Source organism: Lepus europaeus, chromosome 11, assembly GCF_033115175.1.
Source record: "Lepus europaeus isolate LE1 chromosome 11, mLepTim1.pri, whole genome shotgun sequence".
NCBI lineage: Eukaryota > Metazoa > Chordata > Mammalia > Lagomorpha > Leporidae > Lepus > Lepus europaeus.
Genome location: NC_084837.1, coordinates 113,083,235 through 113,103,600, shown reverse-complemented (window position 1 = coordinate 113,103,600; position 20,366 = coordinate 113,083,235). Strand labels below are relative to the sequence as shown.

At 66.2% G+C, this 20,366-nt stretch overlaps 1 protein-coding gene across 3 annotated transcripts; it reads left to right on the top strand.

Annotated features, from left to right (window-relative positions):
* Positions 1-1,754: 1,754 nt before the first annotated feature.
* Positions 1,755-10,937, top strand: C11H15orf39 (chromosome 11 C15orf39 homolog). 3 transcript variants are annotated; one of them, XM_062206442.1, is made up of 3 exons: positions 1,755-1,881; positions 4,637-7,336; positions 8,222-10,937. In XM_062206442.1, the coding sequence occupies exons 2-3, from the start codon at positions 4,687-4,689 to the stop codon at positions 8,566-8,568; spliced, it is 2,997 nt and encodes a 998-aa protein (XP_062062426.1). In that variant the 5' UTR covers positions 1,755-1,881; positions 4,637-4,686; the 3' UTR covers positions 8,569-10,937. The 3 variants fall into 3 exon arrangements, 2 of the variants coding, with proteins under 2 accessions (XP_062062426.1, XP_062062425.1); XR_009867331.1 differs by lacking the exon at positions 1,755-1,881 and having other exon boundaries at positions 4,090-7,530; positions 8,222-8,284; XM_062206441.1 differs by lacking the exon at positions 1,755-1,881 and having other exon boundaries at positions 4,090-7,336.
* The last annotated feature ends 9,429 nt before the right edge of the window (positions 10,938-20,366 follow it).

Here is a 20,366-nt window from a genome sequence, read left to right as displayed (position 1 = left end):
GTCCTCCCCAGCTCCGCTTCCGGTTCCAGCTCCCTGCTGATGCGCACCTCGGGGGAGCAAGCTGGTCTCCATGCCTGGCTCCCTGCCGCCCATGGGGGAGACCTGCATTGAGTTCTGGGCTCCTGGCTTTGGCCTGGCCTGGCTCCAGCTGCTGTGGGCATGGAGAGTGAACCAATGGATAGAAGATATCTCCCTCCCTCCCTCTCTCTCTCTCCCTCACTCTCTGTTTCTCTGCCTTCCAGAGAAAATGAAAAACAATACAATTTTTCAAAATAAAAAGACACAATTTAATTGGTGCTTCAGAACCCTGGCTCGCCCCAGGCTCATGGTAGGAGCAGCTGGAGCACCCTGAACCCCTTCCTCCTCCCACCCTCCAGAGGAGGGCTGAGGTAGGGGCTGGGGGCTCTGCCACAGCAGCAGGGGGGAGCAGCAGAGCTGGGGTGACCAAGGTGCCACGGCTGGGGCTGAGGCCTCGGGCTTGGCGTGACCCCGGCTGCCAGCCCCGGTGCTAGGCTGTGGCCCCAGGAGGTGCAGGGGGGAGTCCTGGCTGCTGTGTGATGCTAGTAGAACCCCACCCGCTCCGAGTCGCTCCTCCTCAGACAGCTCCAGACTCTAGCTCCTTCTCAAAGTGTATTTATTTATGCGAGAGGGCTCCCAGCCACTGGTTCACTCCCCAAGTGCCCGCAACAGCCAGGCTGGAGGGAGCCAGGAGCTCAGTCCAGGTCTCCCCGGTGGGTGGCAGGAACCCAACCACTTGAGCAGGCAGCTGGAGTCAGGAGCCGGAGCCTGGACTTGAACCCAGGACCTCCCAGGTGGACCCGAGGCCTATCCGTTAGGCAAAGGCGGCCCCCGGGCTCTGTTTCTAAGGTCTGAGCGGGCTAGGTGCCTCCCTTCCTGTGCGCAGGTGACCTCAACTTCCTCTTCCTAGTGCTACCTGCAGGGCTGCCCTGAGAGCTCTGCTCTGACCTCTGGGTTTCCAGGAGGTGGCCTGGGTGGTTTTGCCCCATGACCTTTGGCATGCACACCTGCCCTCCCCTCCCCCACCACCGTGCACATCTGCCCCTGGTCCTTGGAGAGGCCGCAGTCCTGCAGAGAAGTGGTCGCGCCAAGGGACCCTCACCCTCCGACAGAAAGGGGCAGACAGCGAGGGCTGCCCCCCCCCCACCAAGCCTGCTTCCAGCTACGGGGCTCAGGCCTGGCTCACTGAGGCAGACTGGGGATACCCGCCCAGGCCACTGAGTGAGTCCCCGGCACCCTCGCTCCTGGCCCACCCCAGAGCCGCTGCACCCGCAGAGGGGCTGCCACACCTGTCTGGCAGCTGCCCCCAGCGAGCCCTTCTGCAGCCCGCTAACGCCAGGAGTATTCGCCAGGGGCGCCGAAAAACCCCACTTCTAAGTCCCCCGCCACGGCAGCTGGCCGCAGGCAGAATTGCACTTTTTTACAAATAAGGAGATGCGCCCAGCGGGGTCAAGCGGCAGGCGCAAGGTCACAGAGCTGGAAGGCGGCGGCGCGGGGCGCGGGGGGACAGGCGCGCAGCAGCGCCCGCGGCCGGCCCCGCGCAGGCCCTCCGCGCCGGGGCCCGAGGGAGCGCAGGCTCCCAGCGGCGCGGCCGGGCGCGGCGCACCCCCCACGCCCGCCTCCCCGCCTCCCCAGCCCGGGGCCGCCCCGCCCCCGCCCCGCCCCCGGCCCGCCCCGCCCGGGACCGCAGACGGCGCCCGGCGGCGGCGCGAGCGGCAGCGCGCAGGGTGGCTCTGGGCTCGGCGTCCTCCGCGACTCCCCGCGCGGGGCCCGGCCCGACCCGGACCTGCGGCCCGGGCGGCGCTGGAGGATGCGGCGGCGGCGGCCCGGGCCGGCGACAGCGGGGAGAGCGGCGCCCTGCAGGTAGGAGCGCGCCCGCTCGGCGCGCGCGGAAACTTGGGCCGAGTTTGCGGGCGGCGCGTGGGGCAGGGGCGGGTGGCGCTGCCCCAGGGCGCCCCTACCGGCCGGCGTGGGCCGCCGCGCGCCAGGCCTGGGCCCCTGGCGGCGGGGCGCGCTCTGCGGGCCGGGGGTCGGCCGCCGCTTCCACTCGGCCAGACTTCGAAGCGCCCGGGGCCTGGTGGCGCCCTGGGGCTGCCGCGGGGCCCGGGCTCCGGATCCGGCGCGGGGCCGGGCGGGAGGGGCGCGGGGCCGAGCTCTCGGCCTCCCGCAGGGCCCGCTCACGTGGATGGCCGGGGCGGGGATGGAGCGGCGGGGGGCTGCGGGCGCTCGGGCGCCGCGGGGCCCTGGACGCGCCCTGCTGGGACGGGACGGCCCTGCGGTTTCCTCGCCACCGCTTGACTCACCCTCTGGCCGCAGCCCAGGCTGGCGGGATCGCCCCAGGCGGCGGCTGCCCGGACTCTGTGGCCGGACCGCCCCCCCACCCCGCTTTCCCGGGACCTCCCGCCGGTGCGCGGGCGTCGGTGCGCGGGCCTGCCTGCGAGCACACGTGCGCCCGGGGCCGAGCGAGGGGAGAGCAAGTCCTGCAGGGGCTGGGTACAGATGGGGCCGTGCACGTACGTGCAGGCACGGGTTTGCATGCGTGGCGGCGGCCTGTGTGTCAGCCTGCTGGGGTGCACGTGCGCCCCGGCGCCGCCGGGAGGGACTTGGGGACACCCGGAAGCCCTCCAGTTGGGCCGCGGCTGCAGCCCCAAAGCGAGGTCGGCGGGTCACGGGTCACGGGCGGGGCTGGGGGAGGTCGAGCCTACCCCCCGCTGTTGACGGTGGGTCGCCCCAGGTTCCTTTGAGGCAGTTTGCGGAACGCAGAGCCGGCGCTCGCGGAGGCGGGAGGCCCACGTGGGGGCCGCCAGCGGGCGGGAGTCGCGCGCGATCTTCCTGGTCCTTCCCAACGTCTATCCGGAGACCCCCGGGGACGTGGGAGTGGGAATTGGGCCCTTCCCCTGGATCCTGGCTGTGAGCACCGGTGAGCTCCTCCCCTACCCGCAGCGGAGCGGCCCTGCTCTCCCCCGGGGTGCCCCTGCAGCACTCCCGCCATAAGGAACCAGACACCTGGATTTGGGCTGCTGTCTGGGTGGGGAGGGCTTGGGAGGAGTAAGGTCACCCCCATGCTCCTCACGGGCCTCTGCTGGCTCCCAGGAGCCCACACGCCTCCCTCTAAGACTCCTGGGGGTCCCAGGGGGCTTTGTCTGTGGGCTGGGTCCCAGATGGGGGCTCCAGAACTCTCCGTGGCAAAGGGCACGCCAAGGGTGGGGCTCAGGAGAGAGGGGCTCCTGGGACTGCAGGTGGGGAGATGAGACCCCAGCCAGCACGTCATTGATGGAGAGCCCCTCGGGACAGCAGGGGCTCAGGACCTGTGGGGCGGGCTGGGCCGTCCAGCTCAGGGCGCCAGCCCTTGTGTGGCTACTTCCCTTGGGCCTGCCTTCTGGTGCCCTCTGCTGACCTGTCTGGCTGCCTTGGTGCCATCAGGCGGGCTTGGGTGGGGGCATGGGCCCCTGACACTACTCTTGGCTGTTCCTGTCCCCCAGAGTGTGCCGGGCCCATGGCTGTCGTTGGCCGGACAGCCAGAAGGGAGGGGAGGGCCAGTCCTTGCCCGATGGTGACGGGCACCTGTGGCCTGAGTCACCTGCACACTGAGCTGACAGCCTTTCTAAGCAGTGTCAGGAGCGGGGTGCCCGCCCGGGGGGATGGAGACTGGCCAGTGTGGCCACTGCAGAGGGCCAGGGTGCCATGCCAGAGCTCTCGGGGTCTGATTCTTCATCCTTCTCCAGCACGTGGGTTTGTGTTTCGTCTACTTTTTTTGTTTGGGAGAAAGAGACCAAGCCGGAGCTCCCACCCGCTGGTTCGCTCCCCAGATGCGGGCAGCAGGCCAGGCTGAAGCCAGGGGCCTGGGAACTCCATCCAGGCCTCCGGTGTTGAGTGGCAGGAACCCAGTTACCATCGCCGGCCGCCTCCCGGGGTCTGCATTGGCAGGAATCTGAGTCAGGACCTGGATCAGGTCCTCAGACGTGGGACACAGGTGTCTTAGCGGGCGTCTTAACCACCAGGCACCTGCCTTTTCCTCTACCTCCTGAGAAAGTAGCCCCCCACCCACCCTGCGCTGCCACCCCCCCCCCCCCCAGACCTGAGGGCTGGGGGTGGAAGCAGCTCTCTTCCCGCATGCCCTCCAGCTTCCAGGCCGGCCCCACAGCACCATCTACCGGGCAGTGGACCCTCCTGTGGGGGCGGAGCCTGTGCCCCGCGCCTGGCCTGGGGCCTGCCTTCCAGAGCCAAGCCCAGTTTCTTAGCCTTGGCTCTGGGCAGGTCGGGAGGTGTCACGGGAGTCAACCTGTACAGATTCCAGATTCCAGGCTGGAGCCACGTGCCTGGAGTAGGCACCTGTGGTTGGAGGCCAGAGGCCTGCTTCCTCTCCCCTGCCCCCCATCAGGGACTTGGGGGTACGTGGGGATCCTCGTTTGTGGATGGGGGCGCAGGGTAAGGCCCTGCCCAGGCTGGGCCCCAGGAAGTGCAGGAGAGAGGGGCAGAGCCGGAAACTTTGCCTTCCGTGGCTCGTGGACCGCCAACCCTCCCCGAGCGCCGCCGGAGTGGCGTGTTCTCCCACGAGTGACCTGTGAGAGCAGCCGGGTCACCCCGCGGTCCTCACCTCTCTCCATCTCTCTCCCAGGTCCGCAGTGGAGCAGCAGGGGCCCGGGAGGGCCTGACACCTTGGCAGTGATGGCTGAGAAGCGGCCCCTGGGGACCCTGGGGCCTGTGATGTATGGCAAGCTGTCCCGGCTGGAGGCAGACCCAGGGCCCGGGCATGGCCTGCCCCCCTCTGCCAGCACCCCGGACCCCTGTGGCTACAAGGGTGCCTGCTTCTCCTGCCCCATGGGGGGGCCTCCCAAGGCGGGCTCCGAGCGGCTGTCGTCCTGGGCCCCGTACCCACCCTTGTACCCCAGCAGCATGGCAGGACCCCCACTTCGGGCCGACAACCTGTTGACCAGCTGCCTGCTCTACCGCCCGCCAGCGGAAGGCTCAGAGAAGATGCCAGAGCCCGGCCCCATCGAGCTCTTGCCCTTCGGCCCCCAGGCGCCCTCCTACCCAGGCCCCCCACTGGCAGCACCCAAGCCCATCTACCGCAACCCCCTGTGTTACGGGCTCCCCCCCTGCCTGGGAGATGGGGAGGCCAAGAGGCCACTGGATGTTGATTGGACGCTGGTGACGGGGCCCCTGTTGCCCGCAGCTGACCCGGCCTGCCCTCTGGTTCCCGCCGCTGGCAAGAGCCAGCCCCTGGATGGCACTTTCTCGGGTGGGGTGCCAGCGGGCAGCTCTGGCAAGGACTCCTCGGTGAGCTTCTCCCCGTGCCAGGCCTTCCTGGACAAGTATCGGACCGTCCACAGCCCCGGCCTCCTGACCTCCAAGTACACCGGCCCTTACTCTGAGGACCCCAAGCAAGCAATGGCCGAAGGGTCCTCCAGCCCTTGGACCCCGCTGGCCCCGCCCCTGGGCCCCCCCTGCCGGGATGCGGTGCCCGCTCACTACCCACTGCCCCATGCCCCGCAGCCTTTGCCTGGCCCTCCAGCCTGTGGCCACCCAGACAAGCAGGCCAGCTACAGCTCTGTGCTCCCGCTGCAGGCTCTGGGAGCCCACAAGGGCGCTGGGTACCAGACTGGAGGCCTGGGCAGCCCCTACCTGAGGCAGCAGGCGGCCCAGACCCCCTACCTGCCCCCAGTGGGACTGGACTCTTACCCCTACCCATGTGCCCCGCTGCCTGCTCCCTCTCCGGGCCTTAAGCTGGAGCCGCCGCTGGCTCCACGGTGCCCACTGGACTTTGCTCCCCAGACTCTGGGGTTCCCTTACGCCCGGGATGATCTGTCCCTCTACGGAGCATCCCCGGGGCTGGCAGGGACCCCACCTTCGCAGAACAGCGTGCAGGCCTTGCCACAGCCGGGTGCCTTCCAGCGCACCTGCCAGTCTCTGCCCGCCAGCCAGCAGCCGCCATGCTCAGAGCCCCCGAGGCCTGCGGAGAAGCCGGCGCGCGAGACCGGAGAGAAGCCATGGCTGCCCAGCTGCCGGAAGGAGCCTCCGCGGCCCCCCAGGCTCAACGAGCACCCCGGGGCGCCCATCGTCATCCGAGACAGCCCAGTTCCCCGCACGCCGCCAGCTCTCCCTCCCTGTGCCCGGGAGCACCCGGCGCCTCCGCAGCAGAGCACCAGCCCCCCCAGCTCCCCACCCATGCCGGTCATCGACAATGTCTTCAGCCTGGCCCCCTACCGGGAGTATCTGGACGTGCAGGCACCCGAGGCCACGCCGGCCCCCAAGGACAGCCGAGACGAAGTTGGCAAGGGGACCCTGCCCGCCCAGGAGGGGCCTGCCGGGACACGCTGCTCGCTCCGGGAGGAGGTGGCGCTGGACTTGAGTGTGAAGAAGCCCGTGGCAGAGGCTGCCCCTCTCACGGACCCTAGTCCCGAGGTGCTGGCCAAGCCCACTGCCACCGTGGACGGGCCAGACGCAGGGGATGCAGCGTCAGACCCGCCAGGCTTGAAAAAAATGGCCACAGAGGCACCGGTGGCCCCCGAGGCCACGCCAAGGACCAATTTCCACAGCTCTGTGGCCTTCATGTTCCACAAGTTCAAGATCCTCCGGCCGGCACCCTTGCCTGCGGCCGGGGCGCCACCCCCGCCGCCCGCCGTCCCTGCGCCCGCACAGCCTGTGCCCACGCCCCCATCGCTGCCCATCGGACTGCAGATTCTCACCCAGCCCTTACCCGTGGCCTGCTTCAACCTGGCACTGCCCAGCCCCCCGGCCATAGCCGTGGCCTCCCCAGCCTCAGCCCCCGCTGCGACCCCGTCGCCAGCTCCTGCGTCGGCCCCGGCCCCGGCCCCCGCGGACTCCTCGGAGCCACAGTTCATGGGGCTGCACACGTCCCTGTGTGACGCCATCTCCGCCTCGGTGGCCCACTCCCTGCCCGAGAGGCTGCGCGAGTGGCTGGGGTCAGCCGCGCCGTGGGGCCAGGCGGCCTGGCGGGACTTCCAGGGCGTGCAGGGGATGCTGGGCAAGCTGCAGGCGCAGCTGCAGCGGTTCGAGCGCACGCAGCGGTGCCCCTTCCCCCACGTGGTGCGGGCCGGCGCCGTCTTCGTGCCCATCCACCTGGTGAAGGAGCGGCTCTTCCCACGCCTGCCGCCGGCCTCCGTGGACCACGTGCTGCAGGAGCACCGCGTGGAGCTGCGGCCCACCACCCTGTCGGAGGAGCGCGCGCTGCGGGAGCGCGCCCTGCACGGCTGCCCCTCGCGCATGCTGAAGCTGCTGGCGCTGCGCCAGCTGCCCGACATCTACCCGGACCTGCTGGGCCTGCAGTGGCGGGACTGCGTGCGCCGCCAGCTGGGTGAGCACGGGGCCGCCCCGGGAGCCGCCCGAGCCGTCTGAGCACTAGCCTGGCGTGTGCGTGGTGTGAGTGGCGTGCAGCCGGGCAGGAACGCGGGCGCTCCCGCTCGCACGGCTCCTCGCACCCGGGACTCGACTGGGGCTCCCCGCCTTCCACCCTGCGGCGTCAGCACGCAGACAGAAGTGTATCCGGAGGTAGAAGTTTCTTGGCCTTTCTTCCATAAATGGTGTCTTGTGCCTGCTGTTCCCAGTTGGCTTTCTTTGGGCGCTGGCCCACAAGGCTTTGGGTCAGAGTGGAGGCGGGGCCTGTGGCCGTGCGGTGCACACGTGGAGGTTGGGGTCCGGCTGGCCAGCGTTCCTGAGCCCTGTGCACCGGCAGGTGCCGTGATGCGTGCGGGCGTCCCATTCCTGAGCGGGAGAGCCTGGGGGTGAGGCCTGTGCCCCTCCGAGACTCCTGGCCCCATGCCCTATGTGGTCGGACACTCGGGCTGCTTTTCCCCGGGCTGCCCCCCACTCCTGTTACCTGAGCCTGCAGGAGCCGGGCCCCTGCCACGGCTACATTTGGGCACCCCAGTCTCCACTGCCCCAGACACTTCCTCCTGCCTCTGTTTCTTTGGTGTCCCCAGGTGTCGCTTCAGGAGGGTCCCTGCCCGGGCTGCAGCTCGAGCTCAGCCTCTGGGACCGACATGGTGAACGTGGATGCCTCAGTTTTCTGACCTGTGCAATGGGGCTTTGGGCGATACGTGGCATTGCTGGTCTGGGCCTGGCTGGCAGGCCTGTGGGGGAAAGGTCGTGATGGCCACGGCCCTGCCAGCCCTGTCCTGGCCCAGGGCAGAGTGGAGCCGCTGTGCTCGGGCCACAGCCTGACCGTGTGTTCGTTTTCTAGGTGACTTTGAGGCTGCAGCTATGTCCCCCCCAGAAGCCACCATGGCCAGAGTCGAGCCAGAGAGCCTGGCCCGGGATCAGAAGTCACCGGCCCCCAAGGTCAGGAAGCTGCCGACTCCCAGGCCAGAGAGAGCAGAGACAGTTGGGGGAGGGTCCCGCGATGGCTCCCCTCCCCCTGCTGCCAGCGCCAGCCCGCCCAGCCCCATGCTGAAGACCCGCTTTCGCAGCCTGCTGGAAACCGCCTGGCTCAGTGGCCTGGCACTGCCCACCTGGGGCCACAAGGCCTCAGGACCAGGCCGGCCCTCAGCCCACACACAGCTGCTGGGCGGCCAGAGCCCTCCCGCGTAGCCTCCCTCGATGGCTGGGACTCTGAGACTGCTGGCGTCTGGGGGGTCACGCTCTGCCCCTCCCTGCTGGGCTGAGAGGCCCTGAGCTTCGACCTTGAGGGTCTCCGTGATCAGAGACCAGAGAAACCCCATGGACGTGGAACCGACAGCCTGGCTGGCTCCTGGCTCCTGTGTCCCTGCTGGGTGACCTGGCACACGTAGCCATCAACGTCTCTGTAAACCAGGTCGAGGCGGCCAACCTCCCAGCGCTGTGGGAGGGATGCCTGGTTCTGAGGAGAGGAGCCTCCTGCAGGGAGTGTTCTGGAAAGCTGGGGACGCCACACAGGGTACACGACACACGGCTGAGCACCCCCAGCCCGCGCTCCCTGGGGGAGCTCCCTCCCCACCGCTGCTGCAGGGACCCGGCCTGGGGCTACACCCCTGCCCCTGGCCTTAGCCCAGGCAAGGGGTGCTTGTAGAAGGCAGCCAGCAGCAGGGGCTTGGTGGAGGGGGGCACACAGTGCTGGGGGTCTCAGGCAGGGGCCGCCTCCCTGTGAGTGCTGAACTGAGCCCTGCCCCCCGTCCCCCCACCCTGCCTGATCTAAAGGTTTGTGATAAGCTGTGGGGGCTGGGGTGAGCAGCACATTAAAGCTGTGGGCTGGGAACCAGGGCCTGGCTGTGCCTGGTGTCCCCATCACCACGACCTTCTGCTCTCCTCCAAGGGGTGCCAGCCCCGTGGCCTGGCCACCAGACTCTGCTCCGGCAAAGCCCTCTTGGTGGTGAGAAGTTCCAGCTGCCACACCCAGGTCCTGGAGGTCTTCAGCCATCCAGTCTGGCCAGGGCTGGCGTGGCAGCACCGTGTACCTCGAGCGCCATCCGTCCACCCAAGTCCAAGAGGAGCCAGGCGACACCGGTCCTTTGCTTCTAGCCAGTAGCGCAGGCTGCTGAGTGCGTGGAAAGAGGTTTACCGGGGCTCCTGGTCCAAGGCTGTGTCTGGCAGAGCCCTGAGGAGGCGTGGGGCCTCACGTGCCGGGACGTGGGTTTCTGGTGTCTTCTTAGCCGCACCTCAGTGACCCCTGGAAGTTCTGCCCTCTTCATGCCTCACCTTGGGGATCCGATCTGTGTCCTGGGGAGGAGGCGACACAGGAAACCCATGTGCACCACTGGTGGCCTTCGAGGCTGCTCACGGGGCGGTTGCACCTGACGCTGCGACAGGTGGAGTCCTCGGGACCCGGGCTTCCTGGGTACCGGTCTTGTCCATGGTTATGGACCAGTGAGGCCTAGGGACGGGCAGGGCCCAGCCCCAAGTGCACTGTGACCCCGGAGGACCCGTGATGGGTTGGGGTGGGGGGAGCTCAGCCTGGCTGGGGGAGGTGGCTGAGACAGCTCATTCTGGGGGACCCCAGGCCCCCAGGCTCTGTTTGGGAGAGGCTAGCCCTGGCCTGAGTGGGAGCCCAGGGTGGGAGATGTGTCTCTACCTCCTAGTAGTTGGAGCTCACCCTGTCGCTCACCTGGGTCCTGCGGGCCGAGGGGAGGGTGCGTGGACACTGCCTGTGCTGGGGCCCCTGCCCTGCAGGCTCCTGGGTGGGGTCAGGTGGCACGTCTCTGCAGGATCGGCTACAAAACCCAATCCTGTCTCAGGCAGAGCCTAGGATTTCGGGGTTTAGCCAGACTCCCACGTCAGGTGTTCAGGAACTACACTTTAAAAGATCTTTTACAAAGAGAAAAATCTTCCACCCCCTGGTTCACTCTCCAAGTGACCACAACAGCTGGGGCTGGGCCAGGCTGCAGCCAGGAGCTTCATCCTGGTCTCCCACGTGGGTGCCGGGGCCCAAGCACCTGTGCGGTCCTCTGCCTACCCAGGCACATTAGCAGGGAGCCGGACAGGAAGTAGAGCAGCCGGGACCGGAACTGGTGCTCCCATACGTCACGGACAGCAGCCTAACCCACTGCGCCGCAGTGCCAGCCCCACCGCGGCCCTCCCTGTAGGTTACAGATGGAGGACTGAGGCCATGAATTTGCTCACCAGTGACAGAAGGGGCCCAGGTCAAGACTTTGAGCCAGTGCTGGACAGGCACGACCGCTCTGCGCTGGGCTCCGCTTGGCGGCTGATGGCCTAACGCAGACCTGCCCCGGCCAGTTAGGTACTGGGTGCCCGGGTGCATGGGGAGGGGACCCGAGTCTGAGCTTAGCTGCGCCCAGCGTGCATGTGAGGCCAGCCTGTGTGCCGTAGTGCTGGGCCTTGCTGCTGGCCTCGTCCTCCACTCCCCGCGCGCCCATGTGGGAGGCCCAGAGGAAACTCCTGGCTTCAGATTGGCTCAGTTGCCGAAGACAAGACCTCCCTCTGTAACTATGCTGCTCAAATAAATAAAATTAATCTTAAAAAAATTATTTAGTTTCTTCGGCCGGCGCCGCGGCTCACTAGGCTAATCCTCCACCTTGCGGCGCCGGCACACCGGGTTCTAGTCCCAGTCGGGGCACTGGATTCTGTCCCGGTTGCCCCTCTTCCAGGCCAGCTCTCTGCTGTGGCCAGGGAGTGCAGTGGAGGATGGCCCAAGTGCTTGGGTCCTGCACCCCATGGGAGACCAGGAGAAGCACCTGGCTCCTGCCTTCAGATCAGCGCTGTGTGCTGGCCGCAGCGCAAGGCCGCGGTGGCCATTGGAGGGAGAAACAACGGCAAAGGAAGACCTTCCTCTCTGTCTCTTTCTCTCTCACTGTACACTCTGCCTGTCAAAAAATAAAAAATAAATAAATAAAAAATTTAGTTTCTAGAATGGCTGAGTTAGAGGGAGAGACAGAGAGAGGTCTTCCATCCACTGGTTCACTACACAAATGGCCGCAAAGGCCAGGGCTGGGCCAGGCCTAAGCCAGGAGTCGGGAGCTCCTCCCAGGTCTCCCACATGGGTGCAGGGGCCCAAGCACTTGGGCCATCTGCTGCTGCTTTCCCAGGCACATTAGCAGGGAGCTGGATCAGAAGTGGAGCAGCTGGAACTAGACCCAGTGCCCCACGTGGGATGACGGGGTCACGGGTGATGGGTTAACCCATTGCACCACAGTGCTGGCCCCTCCCTGTCTCCTGGGGACAGGAGAACCCAGGCTTCTGGACAGGAAGTGCTGGGCCTCTCCCTTGGGAAGGTCTCAGAGGCCTGGCAGCGGCTGCCCTGGAGCCACCAGATCAAGTCACCTGCGGGCCCCGCAGCCCAGGAGCCAGGGCCAGGCTCTTCCTGCTAACGAGCCTCCGTGGGCTTCGCTCCCCAGCCGCCTGGAGTAGGCCGGAGATGGCCCCTGCTCGGGAGGCCGCGAGACTCGACACCTGCCCTGTGCAGGAGACTAGGGTGGCGCCATCCAGCCTTCCCCGCCACCTCCTGAGCCTGGACACACCGGGACCCGGCTTGCAGAGCCATGGCCTTGGCACCCCCAAGCCCAGCAGGCAGCAAGCGTCCCCACTGGATGTGCCCAGCCCAGTCCCCTGCGCCTGGTGGGCCTTGTAGCTTCGGACCTGAGTGCTGTCCCGGCTCCTGGTCTCGTGCACTTCTGGAGCTCCAAGCCCCTGCAGCCTGGTGTCTTCCTGTGCTCCTGGGGCCCAGTGGGAGACCTCCTGTCCCCCCCCCCCCAATGCCACACACTTGCCTGCCACAGCCCCAGTGGGCAGCCTTGTTTCTTGTGGCCTTGGGCCTCCCTTTGCTAGGGTCCCTAAGCCTCTGGCTGGGCACACCCCTGCCCAGGCCATAGCTGAGCCCCCCACCCCTGCCTCTCAGGGTTCCCCTTAGAGCCTGGGGCACGGACCTCGGGGGCCCAGCCCAGTCCCTGTCTCCGTCACCCATCCACCCTGACTGCCGGGGGTGGGGGGAACCTCACCCACCTCTTTTTTTTTTTTTTTTTTTTGACAGGCAGAGTGGACAGTGAGAGAGAGAGACAGAAAGGTATTCCTTTTCCATTGGTTCACCCCCCAGTGGCCACTACGGCCGGCGCACAGCACTGATCCGAAGCCAGGAGCCAGGTGCTTCTCCTGGTTTCCCACGCGGGTGCAGGGCCCAAGCACTTGGGCCATCCTCCACTGCACTCCTGGGCCACAGCAGAGAGCTGGCCTGGAAGAGGGGCAACCGGGACAGAATCCGGCGCCCCGACCAGGATTAGAACCTGGTGTGCCAGCGCCGCAGGCAGAAGATTAGCCTATTGAGCTGCGGCGCCGGCCAACCCCACCTCTTTTTTAAGTTTGTTTGAGAGGTGGATAAGCCAACAGAGGGAACTCCTGCCCACTGGCTCACTACCGGAGTGGGGCTCAGCTGGGCTGGGCTGAAGCTGGGAGCCGGGAACTCGGCCCAGGTCTCCCACGTGGGTGCCAGGGCCCCCACTACTTGCTGCCTCCTGGGGTCTGCGTTAGCAGGAAGCTGAGGTCAGCGGCAGAGCCAGGCCTCCAACCTAGGGACCTCAGGTTGGGATGTGGGAGTCCCAGGTGACGTCCGGCCCGACCCCCTCTCTCAGGTGCCTGCAGCGTGTGCCTCAGAGCTCTGGGAGCCCAGGAGCCCCTGCTGTCCCCTCTGTTGCTGGGCTCCTTCCCTGACCCCGAGGGAGGCTCCCACGGGCCTGCCGTCCCTTCTCCCCAGGCCTAGTGTCTGGGCTCCAGCGTGAGTGGCTCTGGCATCCCCGGCTCACAGCCATTCTGACTGCCCGTGCACCGCCCTCCCCTGGCACCCTGACCTCGCACGGGGTCCTCAGCCCCGCCCCCGCCCCACACAGCCCCAGGGTTAAGCCTCAGCAGACTGCCACCTGCTGACCCAGGGACAAAGGGCAATCACTGCTGTGCCACCTGCTTCAGTGCTCGGCCCTGCTCCTCTCTTTGGGCGCTGCTGGGGTTCCAGGCAGAGGCCAAGGGCAGGGCCAGGCCTGGGTGGACATTCCCCTGACCCTGGGCCTGGCTGAGACGGCCTCCCCAAGCCTCGGTCCACTCACTGGGAGAACGAGTGCCCCACCACCACCGTGGGCTGCTGTGACCCTCATGTCTGTGCCACAGCAAAGACAACTTAGGGAGAACTCCTGTCACAGGCCCCTACGGGCCCTGGCGGTGACCGTCCCGCTCCGGGTGGACAGCACTGTGCCACCGCTTAGAGACTGTGCTAGCCCCATGGGTCGGCGCCCCCGTGCTGCCTCCCTGTAGCCCGCGGCGTCCCCTGTGTGGGTTTGAGCCAGGCTTCCACACCAGTCTCCAAGCAGATCCGCCCAGGCTCCGTCTGCCCACTCTGCCCCAGCAGAACCACCCCCGCCCCCAGATGAGAAGCCAAAACAGGGAGGCCAAGAGCATCGTCTGTTGGCCACAAGTTGGGGTGCTTGGAAAGTGGGGCTGGATCAGGCTGGTCTCGGGGCGCTGGAGGGGGCTTCAGGGATGGAAGCGAGGTTCGTGGGTTCCAGGTGTGCAGAGAGCCGCCAGCAGGTGCCGCCAACCCGGCGGCTGCCATTCCTGGCTGGGCAAGTCCATGGCCTGGGCCCTGGGCTGGGGGGCAGGGTCCACCTGACTCCAAACACCAGCCCCTGGCACTGCTGCTGCAAGGTCCCTGCTGGCTCCCAGGGCAGGAGCTCCCCAAACCTGCCTCTTCCTCCACGGCCACTGGGGTCCTCCCGAGCCCCAGAAGTCCCCAGCTCGGGACCTCCCATTCCCCTCTCCCGGGGCAGATCCCACTGCCTGGGGCGGCAGCCAGGCCTCAGCCACCATTACCCAAGCCCTCTGGTGCAGGGCTGACTCCCGTGGGTCCCGCCCAGTCCTCTCGCTGGACCACTGTGGGGACTGGGGACAGAAGCAATTCACTGCCCCAGGCCCAGTGAGTAGATGCAGGAGCCAGCCAGCTCTGGCCCCCTGCTCTGTGGTCTGGTCCTGGGCACGAGGAGATCCCAGAGCCGGGCTGGCCTCTGGCTGCGTAGACAGGTCCCTGCGTGTGCACACCGACCTCTCTCCTGCCCAGGCAGGGTTCCTGGCCCTGTAGGGGAGGAAGACAGTGCCAGGGGCCACAGCGGCCCTTGGCTGGGCACAAGGCCCGGCCTGGCTGGCTGTGTGAGCTGTGGGGAGGCCTTGAGCCCGTTTCCCTCATCTGTAAGTGAGGGCACCTGCCTCTTGCAGGGTGCGAGGGTGCGGGAGCGCGCGGCCTGTGAGCGTGCACGCGGAGTGAGTACTGTATTCTCCGACTTTATTGGGCGTGGGCAGGGGAGCCTGGGCTTAGCGCTTAGTCCGTCCCCAAGGCGCAGGAGTCAGCGGGAGCTGTCCCAGCCCCGGAGTCCAGGCGAGAGGCGGCCCCGTGCTGCGTGGGGGCCTCCGGTTGGTGCCGCAGACGCCCTGGCTCTAGGTTCACGTCCGGGTGCTCGGGCGTTGCCTGCAGAAGCCCCGGGGCCGGGGCCGGGGTCTGGACAGGGCCGGGGCCGGGGTCTGGACAGGGCCGCCCCGGAGAGCTCGGGGAGCGGGTTTCAGCAGAGCGCGCGTGCGGTCGTTCGGGTTGCGGGAGGTGGGGCTGAGTGGTGCGCGGCCTCTGGTTGGTCCACAGTGCGCGGGGCTTTCTTGTGACTGGCCAGTGGCAGGAGCAGGTGTTTTCTGTGGAAAGGCCGAGGCTGGCTTCCGTTTGGGGAGGACTGAGCCCCCACCCCCAGGCCCCGAGCGGAGGGGTGAGCCCTGCTGGGGTCCCCACTTCACCAGGCCCAGCCCCCAGCTCCCCCTGGGAAATGCTAGTGGTGGCCCAGGGCCGACTGCACGGTAATCGCCGGCTGATGGGAGCCGGGGATGGTCAACCTGTTACCTGTCAGAGGTCCCACTGGCCCCGCAGCAGCACTGCCCGTCCCGCAGGCCGAACACCCCGGGGCAGACCCTGCCCTTCAGCACCTGGGCCAGGGAGGGTGGGGTCTTGGGGTGAGGCCAGCTGGAGGGTGAGGGCCCAGCCTGCCCCCCGGGAACTCCACTCACCAGGACAAGGGCGGGCGTGGCCAGCAGCAGGCTCAGGGCGAGCAGAGCCACGGCATAGCTGGGCATGGGGGTGCCAGGCTGAGCCTCAGCACCCGGGGTGCCTGTGCAGAGAGCAGGAAGGCTGGGCCTGGGTGTGTCCCCTTCCTCCGGGACCCCAGGGCCCTGAGGAGGCCAGGCCAGGCCTGCAGAGGATCCCTGGCAGGGGCCTGGCTCAGAAGGTGCCACAGGAAGAGAAGGGCTTTCAGGAGCAAGGGTGGGGCGTGGGGCAGCCAGAGGGTGCGGCTGGGGGTACTGACCAGGGCCCGGGAGAACCATCTCTGCTGAGAGGCCCTCGGCCGCCCACAGGGTAGGCAGGCTCTGGTGCACCAGGTCCTGCACCCGCTCCGGAGCCGGCGCTTCCCCGAAGAAGGTGACTCCCAGCCTGGCTGTCAGTGGGTCCGGCCTGGCAGAGGGACCAGCACAAGCTTCAGAGGCCGGACGGCCCGGGGGGCTTGGGACGGCCCGGGGCTCTTCCCCCAGCATCCTGTCCCCACGCCCAGAGGCCAGCACCACCATGCACTCACTGGAGCTCCTCCACCACCACCCGGTCCAAGTTCTGCAGGGGCCTGAGGACGGCGGTCAGCTGGGGGCCGGGAGGACGAGGGGGGTCACAGCCCGGCCACAGCCTTGTCCAGCCGCCCCGCCCCTGCCCCGGGCCTCCAGCCTCCCCCCACCCCACCCCACCTCCGCCCAGACGCCTCACCCATCGCGTCAGCCGCGCCTGCAGCTCCCAGGACTCTGAGCTGGTTTTGTCCTCAGTGGCCTGGGTGGCTGGCGGGCCCCGGATCCTCAGCCACACCTCGCACCGCACCAACTCTGCCTTCTCCCCTGGAGAGAAGACGGGTGGTCGCTGCCGTCCAGCCCTCGGCCAACGGGGCCAGAGGCCGGAGTCCTTGCTGCCTGTTTCTGAGTGCGGTTTCTGGCACGGGGGGGGGGGGGGGTGCCACTGAGGGCCTGTACCCCTGGGCCTGGTGCAGCACACCTTGTGCTTATGTGAGGATTAAACGAGAGTGCAGAGTGATTCTCTCCTGGATCCCAGCTTCTCACCGCTACCCAACGCTCCGGCGAAGCTGTGCATCCAGCCCTCTCCGTGACCCCAGCACACAAGTATTTTCTTCAAAAGGAGGCTCTGCCCATTCTCCAGAAGGGGAACACTGAGGCCAATGGCTCTTAGGCATCCACATCGGAAAACAGGAAGTCAGATTATCGGCGTTCGCAGATGCTGTGTTCTTAGACTTAGGAAAAGCTACAGGCTCCACCAGGGGTGAACAAATGCAGTGGAATCAGATACAGAACCTCACGGCGGACCAGCGATGACCTGGCTGCGAATGGGGACAAAGCAGTCCCACTCTCCACGCCCACCGTCCACACGGAACACCGGGAGGATGTCTACAGGAAGTACAGGATCTCTACAACACGAAGTTTAAAGCTCTCATGAAATAAACTACAGAGGACACAAAAAACGGAAAGACAGCCCATGTTCATGGATTAGAAGAATTAATATTAACACGTCTGTGCTGCCCAGAGCCATCCCAGATTCAGCACGATCGCCACAGAAGCACCAATGGCACCCTTCACTGAGCTCGAGAAAACAATCCCAAAATGCATACGGAACCACCAGAGACCCAGACCAGCCAATGCCATCCTGAACAACACAAAGCATATGATAGAGCTATGGTAATCGCAACAGTGTGGTGGGGCCTGCGCTGTGGTGCAGTGGGTTAATGCCCTGGCCTGAAGCACCGGCATCCCACATGGGTGCCGGTTTGGGTTCCGGCTGCTCCACTTCCGACCCAGCTCTCTGCTATGGCCTGGGAAAGCAGCAGTAGATGGCCCAAGTCCTTAGGCCCCTGAGCCCGCGTGGGAGACCCGGAAGAAGCTCCTGGCTCCTGGCTTCAGATTGGCTGAGCTCTGGCCTTTGTGGCCACTTGGGGAGTGAACCAGTGAATGGAAGACCTATCTCTCCCTCTTTCTGTCTGTAACTCTCTCAGATAAATAAAATCAGTAAAAAATAAAATAAAATAAAAAAGACAGCATGGCATTGAAATAAACACACACAGACTGGTGAATGACCCACGTATTTAGCAGCCAGCGGGTTTTCCACAGTGGCGTCAAGAACGTACTTTGGAGAAAGGACAGGCTCTTCAATAAATGCTGCTGGGACAACCGGATAGTCACACGCCCAGAAATAAAGCTGGGGTCACCCCACCCCCACCACAGAGCAGAACTATTCGAAATGGATCAAGAACCTACATGTCACACACAGAACCAGGAAACCGACCCGAGGAAACGCAGGGGAGGCGCTGAGGCACTGGCATGGGCAAAGATGTCTTAAACAGACTCCCAAAGCCAAAGCAGACTGGGGGGACGCTGCAAACCAGGAGAGGAAGCAGTGGGCGGAGGGTAGAGACGGCGACAGAGCCTGGGGCTGACCAAGAGCTGCTGTCGGAACAGAGGAGGAACTCAACAGCAAAAAATAAACCTGATTTTTACAAAGGCAAGTGATCCGAGGAGCTGTTTCTCGAAAGAAGACACATACGTGGCGCACAGGTGCAGGAACCCGTGCTCGACCCCACTCAGCAGGGAGATGCAAATCCAAGCCACAGCGAGGTCTCGTCCTAGTCAGAACGGCTGTCTGCCATCAAGAGGTCAAAAATAAATGCTGACAGGCACGCAAGGGGGCTCTTACTGCTGGTGGGAGTGGAAATCACCCCAGCCATCATGGAAAAGAAAGCAGGACTTCCTCAAGAATCTGAAAGCAGATCTAGCACGTGGCCCCCGGCACGGCGACTGGGTGTCTGTCCGGGGCCATGAAGTCAGACACCTGCGGGACGCCTCCACCTGCGACACGGCATCCCATAGTCCCAAGTCTCCCGCGGCTCATTCGGATCCAGCTCTCTGCTGTGGCCTGGGACAGCAGTGCAGGATGGTGCTTGGGCCCTGCACCCACATGGGAGACCTGGAAGAAGCTCCTGGCTCCTGGCTGTGGCCAAGCCCAGCCCTGGCTGTGGCAGCCTTCTGGGGAGTCAGCAGATAGAAGACCTCTCCCTCTCCCTCCCTCCTCCTCCTCTCTCTGTAACTCTGCCTTTCGAACAAATGCAAAATAAGTCTTTACAAAGACGAATTAATAGCACAGGTACTATAGGACTGTGGTTGACCACATAGAAGCAGAGAGAAGAGGGGTCCCTGGAGGCGGGAGGGGGAGGGAGGAGTGAGAGGTGGGTGATGGGCACCACACGCAGTTCAAGGGGGCAGGGTTCCAGTGTCACCAGCGCAGTGGGGGACGCAAGTCCACTACAGAGCAACCAGAGACCCAGACAGCCCGGCTGTGACCATGCGCACCACACACCGTGGCCAGGGGGCGCCACCCCACTCACCGTTGGCCACGATGCTGGATTTCTGCAGGATGGAGGTCATGATGTTCCGGGCCAAGTGAGTGGCCAGGCCCCGGAGCTGGGCGGGAAGGGCCTGCTGGAACTTGTACTCGATGTGAACGGCCAGGCCCTGGGCTGTGTCCCTGCGAGAGCACCAGGGACAGGGCGGGAGGCAGATGCCGTACGGGCGCAGGGTCCCGGAAGCCGGCCTCGGCTCCCAGGGCGCTCCTGCAGCCGGCCAGCAGGTGCGCCTGCGCCCCCCACGTGTGTCTGAGTTCTGGCCTCCTGAGGGGAGCTGGCTGGCAGGCGGGCGGGAGGGGGTGCCCCACCTGAAGATGAGCAGGGGGTTGTCCTGGGGTCGCATCTTGTAGAATCCTGACACCAGGGGTGTAACCTGTGGGCAAGTTGCGGGGGGTTCTGGGAGTCATTTCTCCTGGGACCCAGGGCGGGGTGGGGCAGGGAGTCTGGGTACAGAGCCTGGCATGTTCCTCCTTGCAGGACGCCCACCCTGGGCAGGGCCCCCATACCGTGCTGCATCCATGGGCGTGGCTGCACCTGTCACCCCCAGGCTGTACAGGCTGCTTTCTGGGGGATCCGGGTGAGCGCCCCAGGCCCCAGAAGCAGTGCCGGCAGCCTCACCTCTCGGAGAATCTGCTCCCCCAGCAGGACCAAGGGGGCAGAAGCAGGTAGGAGGAGCCGGGGCGGGAACGGGCTGGTGGCTATGACGCTGATGCTGACGGTCTCCGGGGCCAGGTCGCTCAGGCTGGACTCTGCAAGCCAGGGCCGGGATCCAGGGGGATCCAGGAGGACCCAGGAGGACCCAGGAGCCCCCTCCCCAACCCCAGCTGCTCTGGTGGGGGGGGCATGGGAGATGATACTCACGGTCACAGGTGAGGCTGCTCTCCTCCACCCGGAGGGCCCCCAGCGTCTGCCCTGAGGCCTTCACATTTCGGTACAACGTCCAGAGGACGTCTCGGGCAGAAGGGCTCGGGGCAGAGCCCCCAAACTCCAGGGAGGCCTGCACGGCTCCGGGCGTCCTGAGCAAGGGGAGTCTGTGGGCCAAGCAGGGGCTGCACAGGGGAGGGCGACTCACGCCCCCGGGCCCCCTCCTGGCCCCTTGGGGTGGGGCCCCCGGAGCACGGAGCAGGTGCTCAGTGACAGCGACACCCCAACAGGACTCCCACCCGGGACAGTGGGGGTGGGGGCGGTCCCTGGAAGCCACCAAGGCCGGATGTCCCGGAGAGGTAGTGAGCTCCCCATCACTGGCCTAGCCAAGCTTCTGAATTCCTGCTCTGGGAGCAGAATTCGGGCTCAAAGGCCACGGAGCTCAGGCAAAGCCGGTCTCCCCCAAGGGCTCCGGATTGGGAAGGCAGCGGCACCATTTGCATGTCATTTGCATGCCTGGGCCCCAGGGACGGGTCTGAAGCTCCCACTGCCCCGCCTGGCCCAGTGTACGGAGACCTT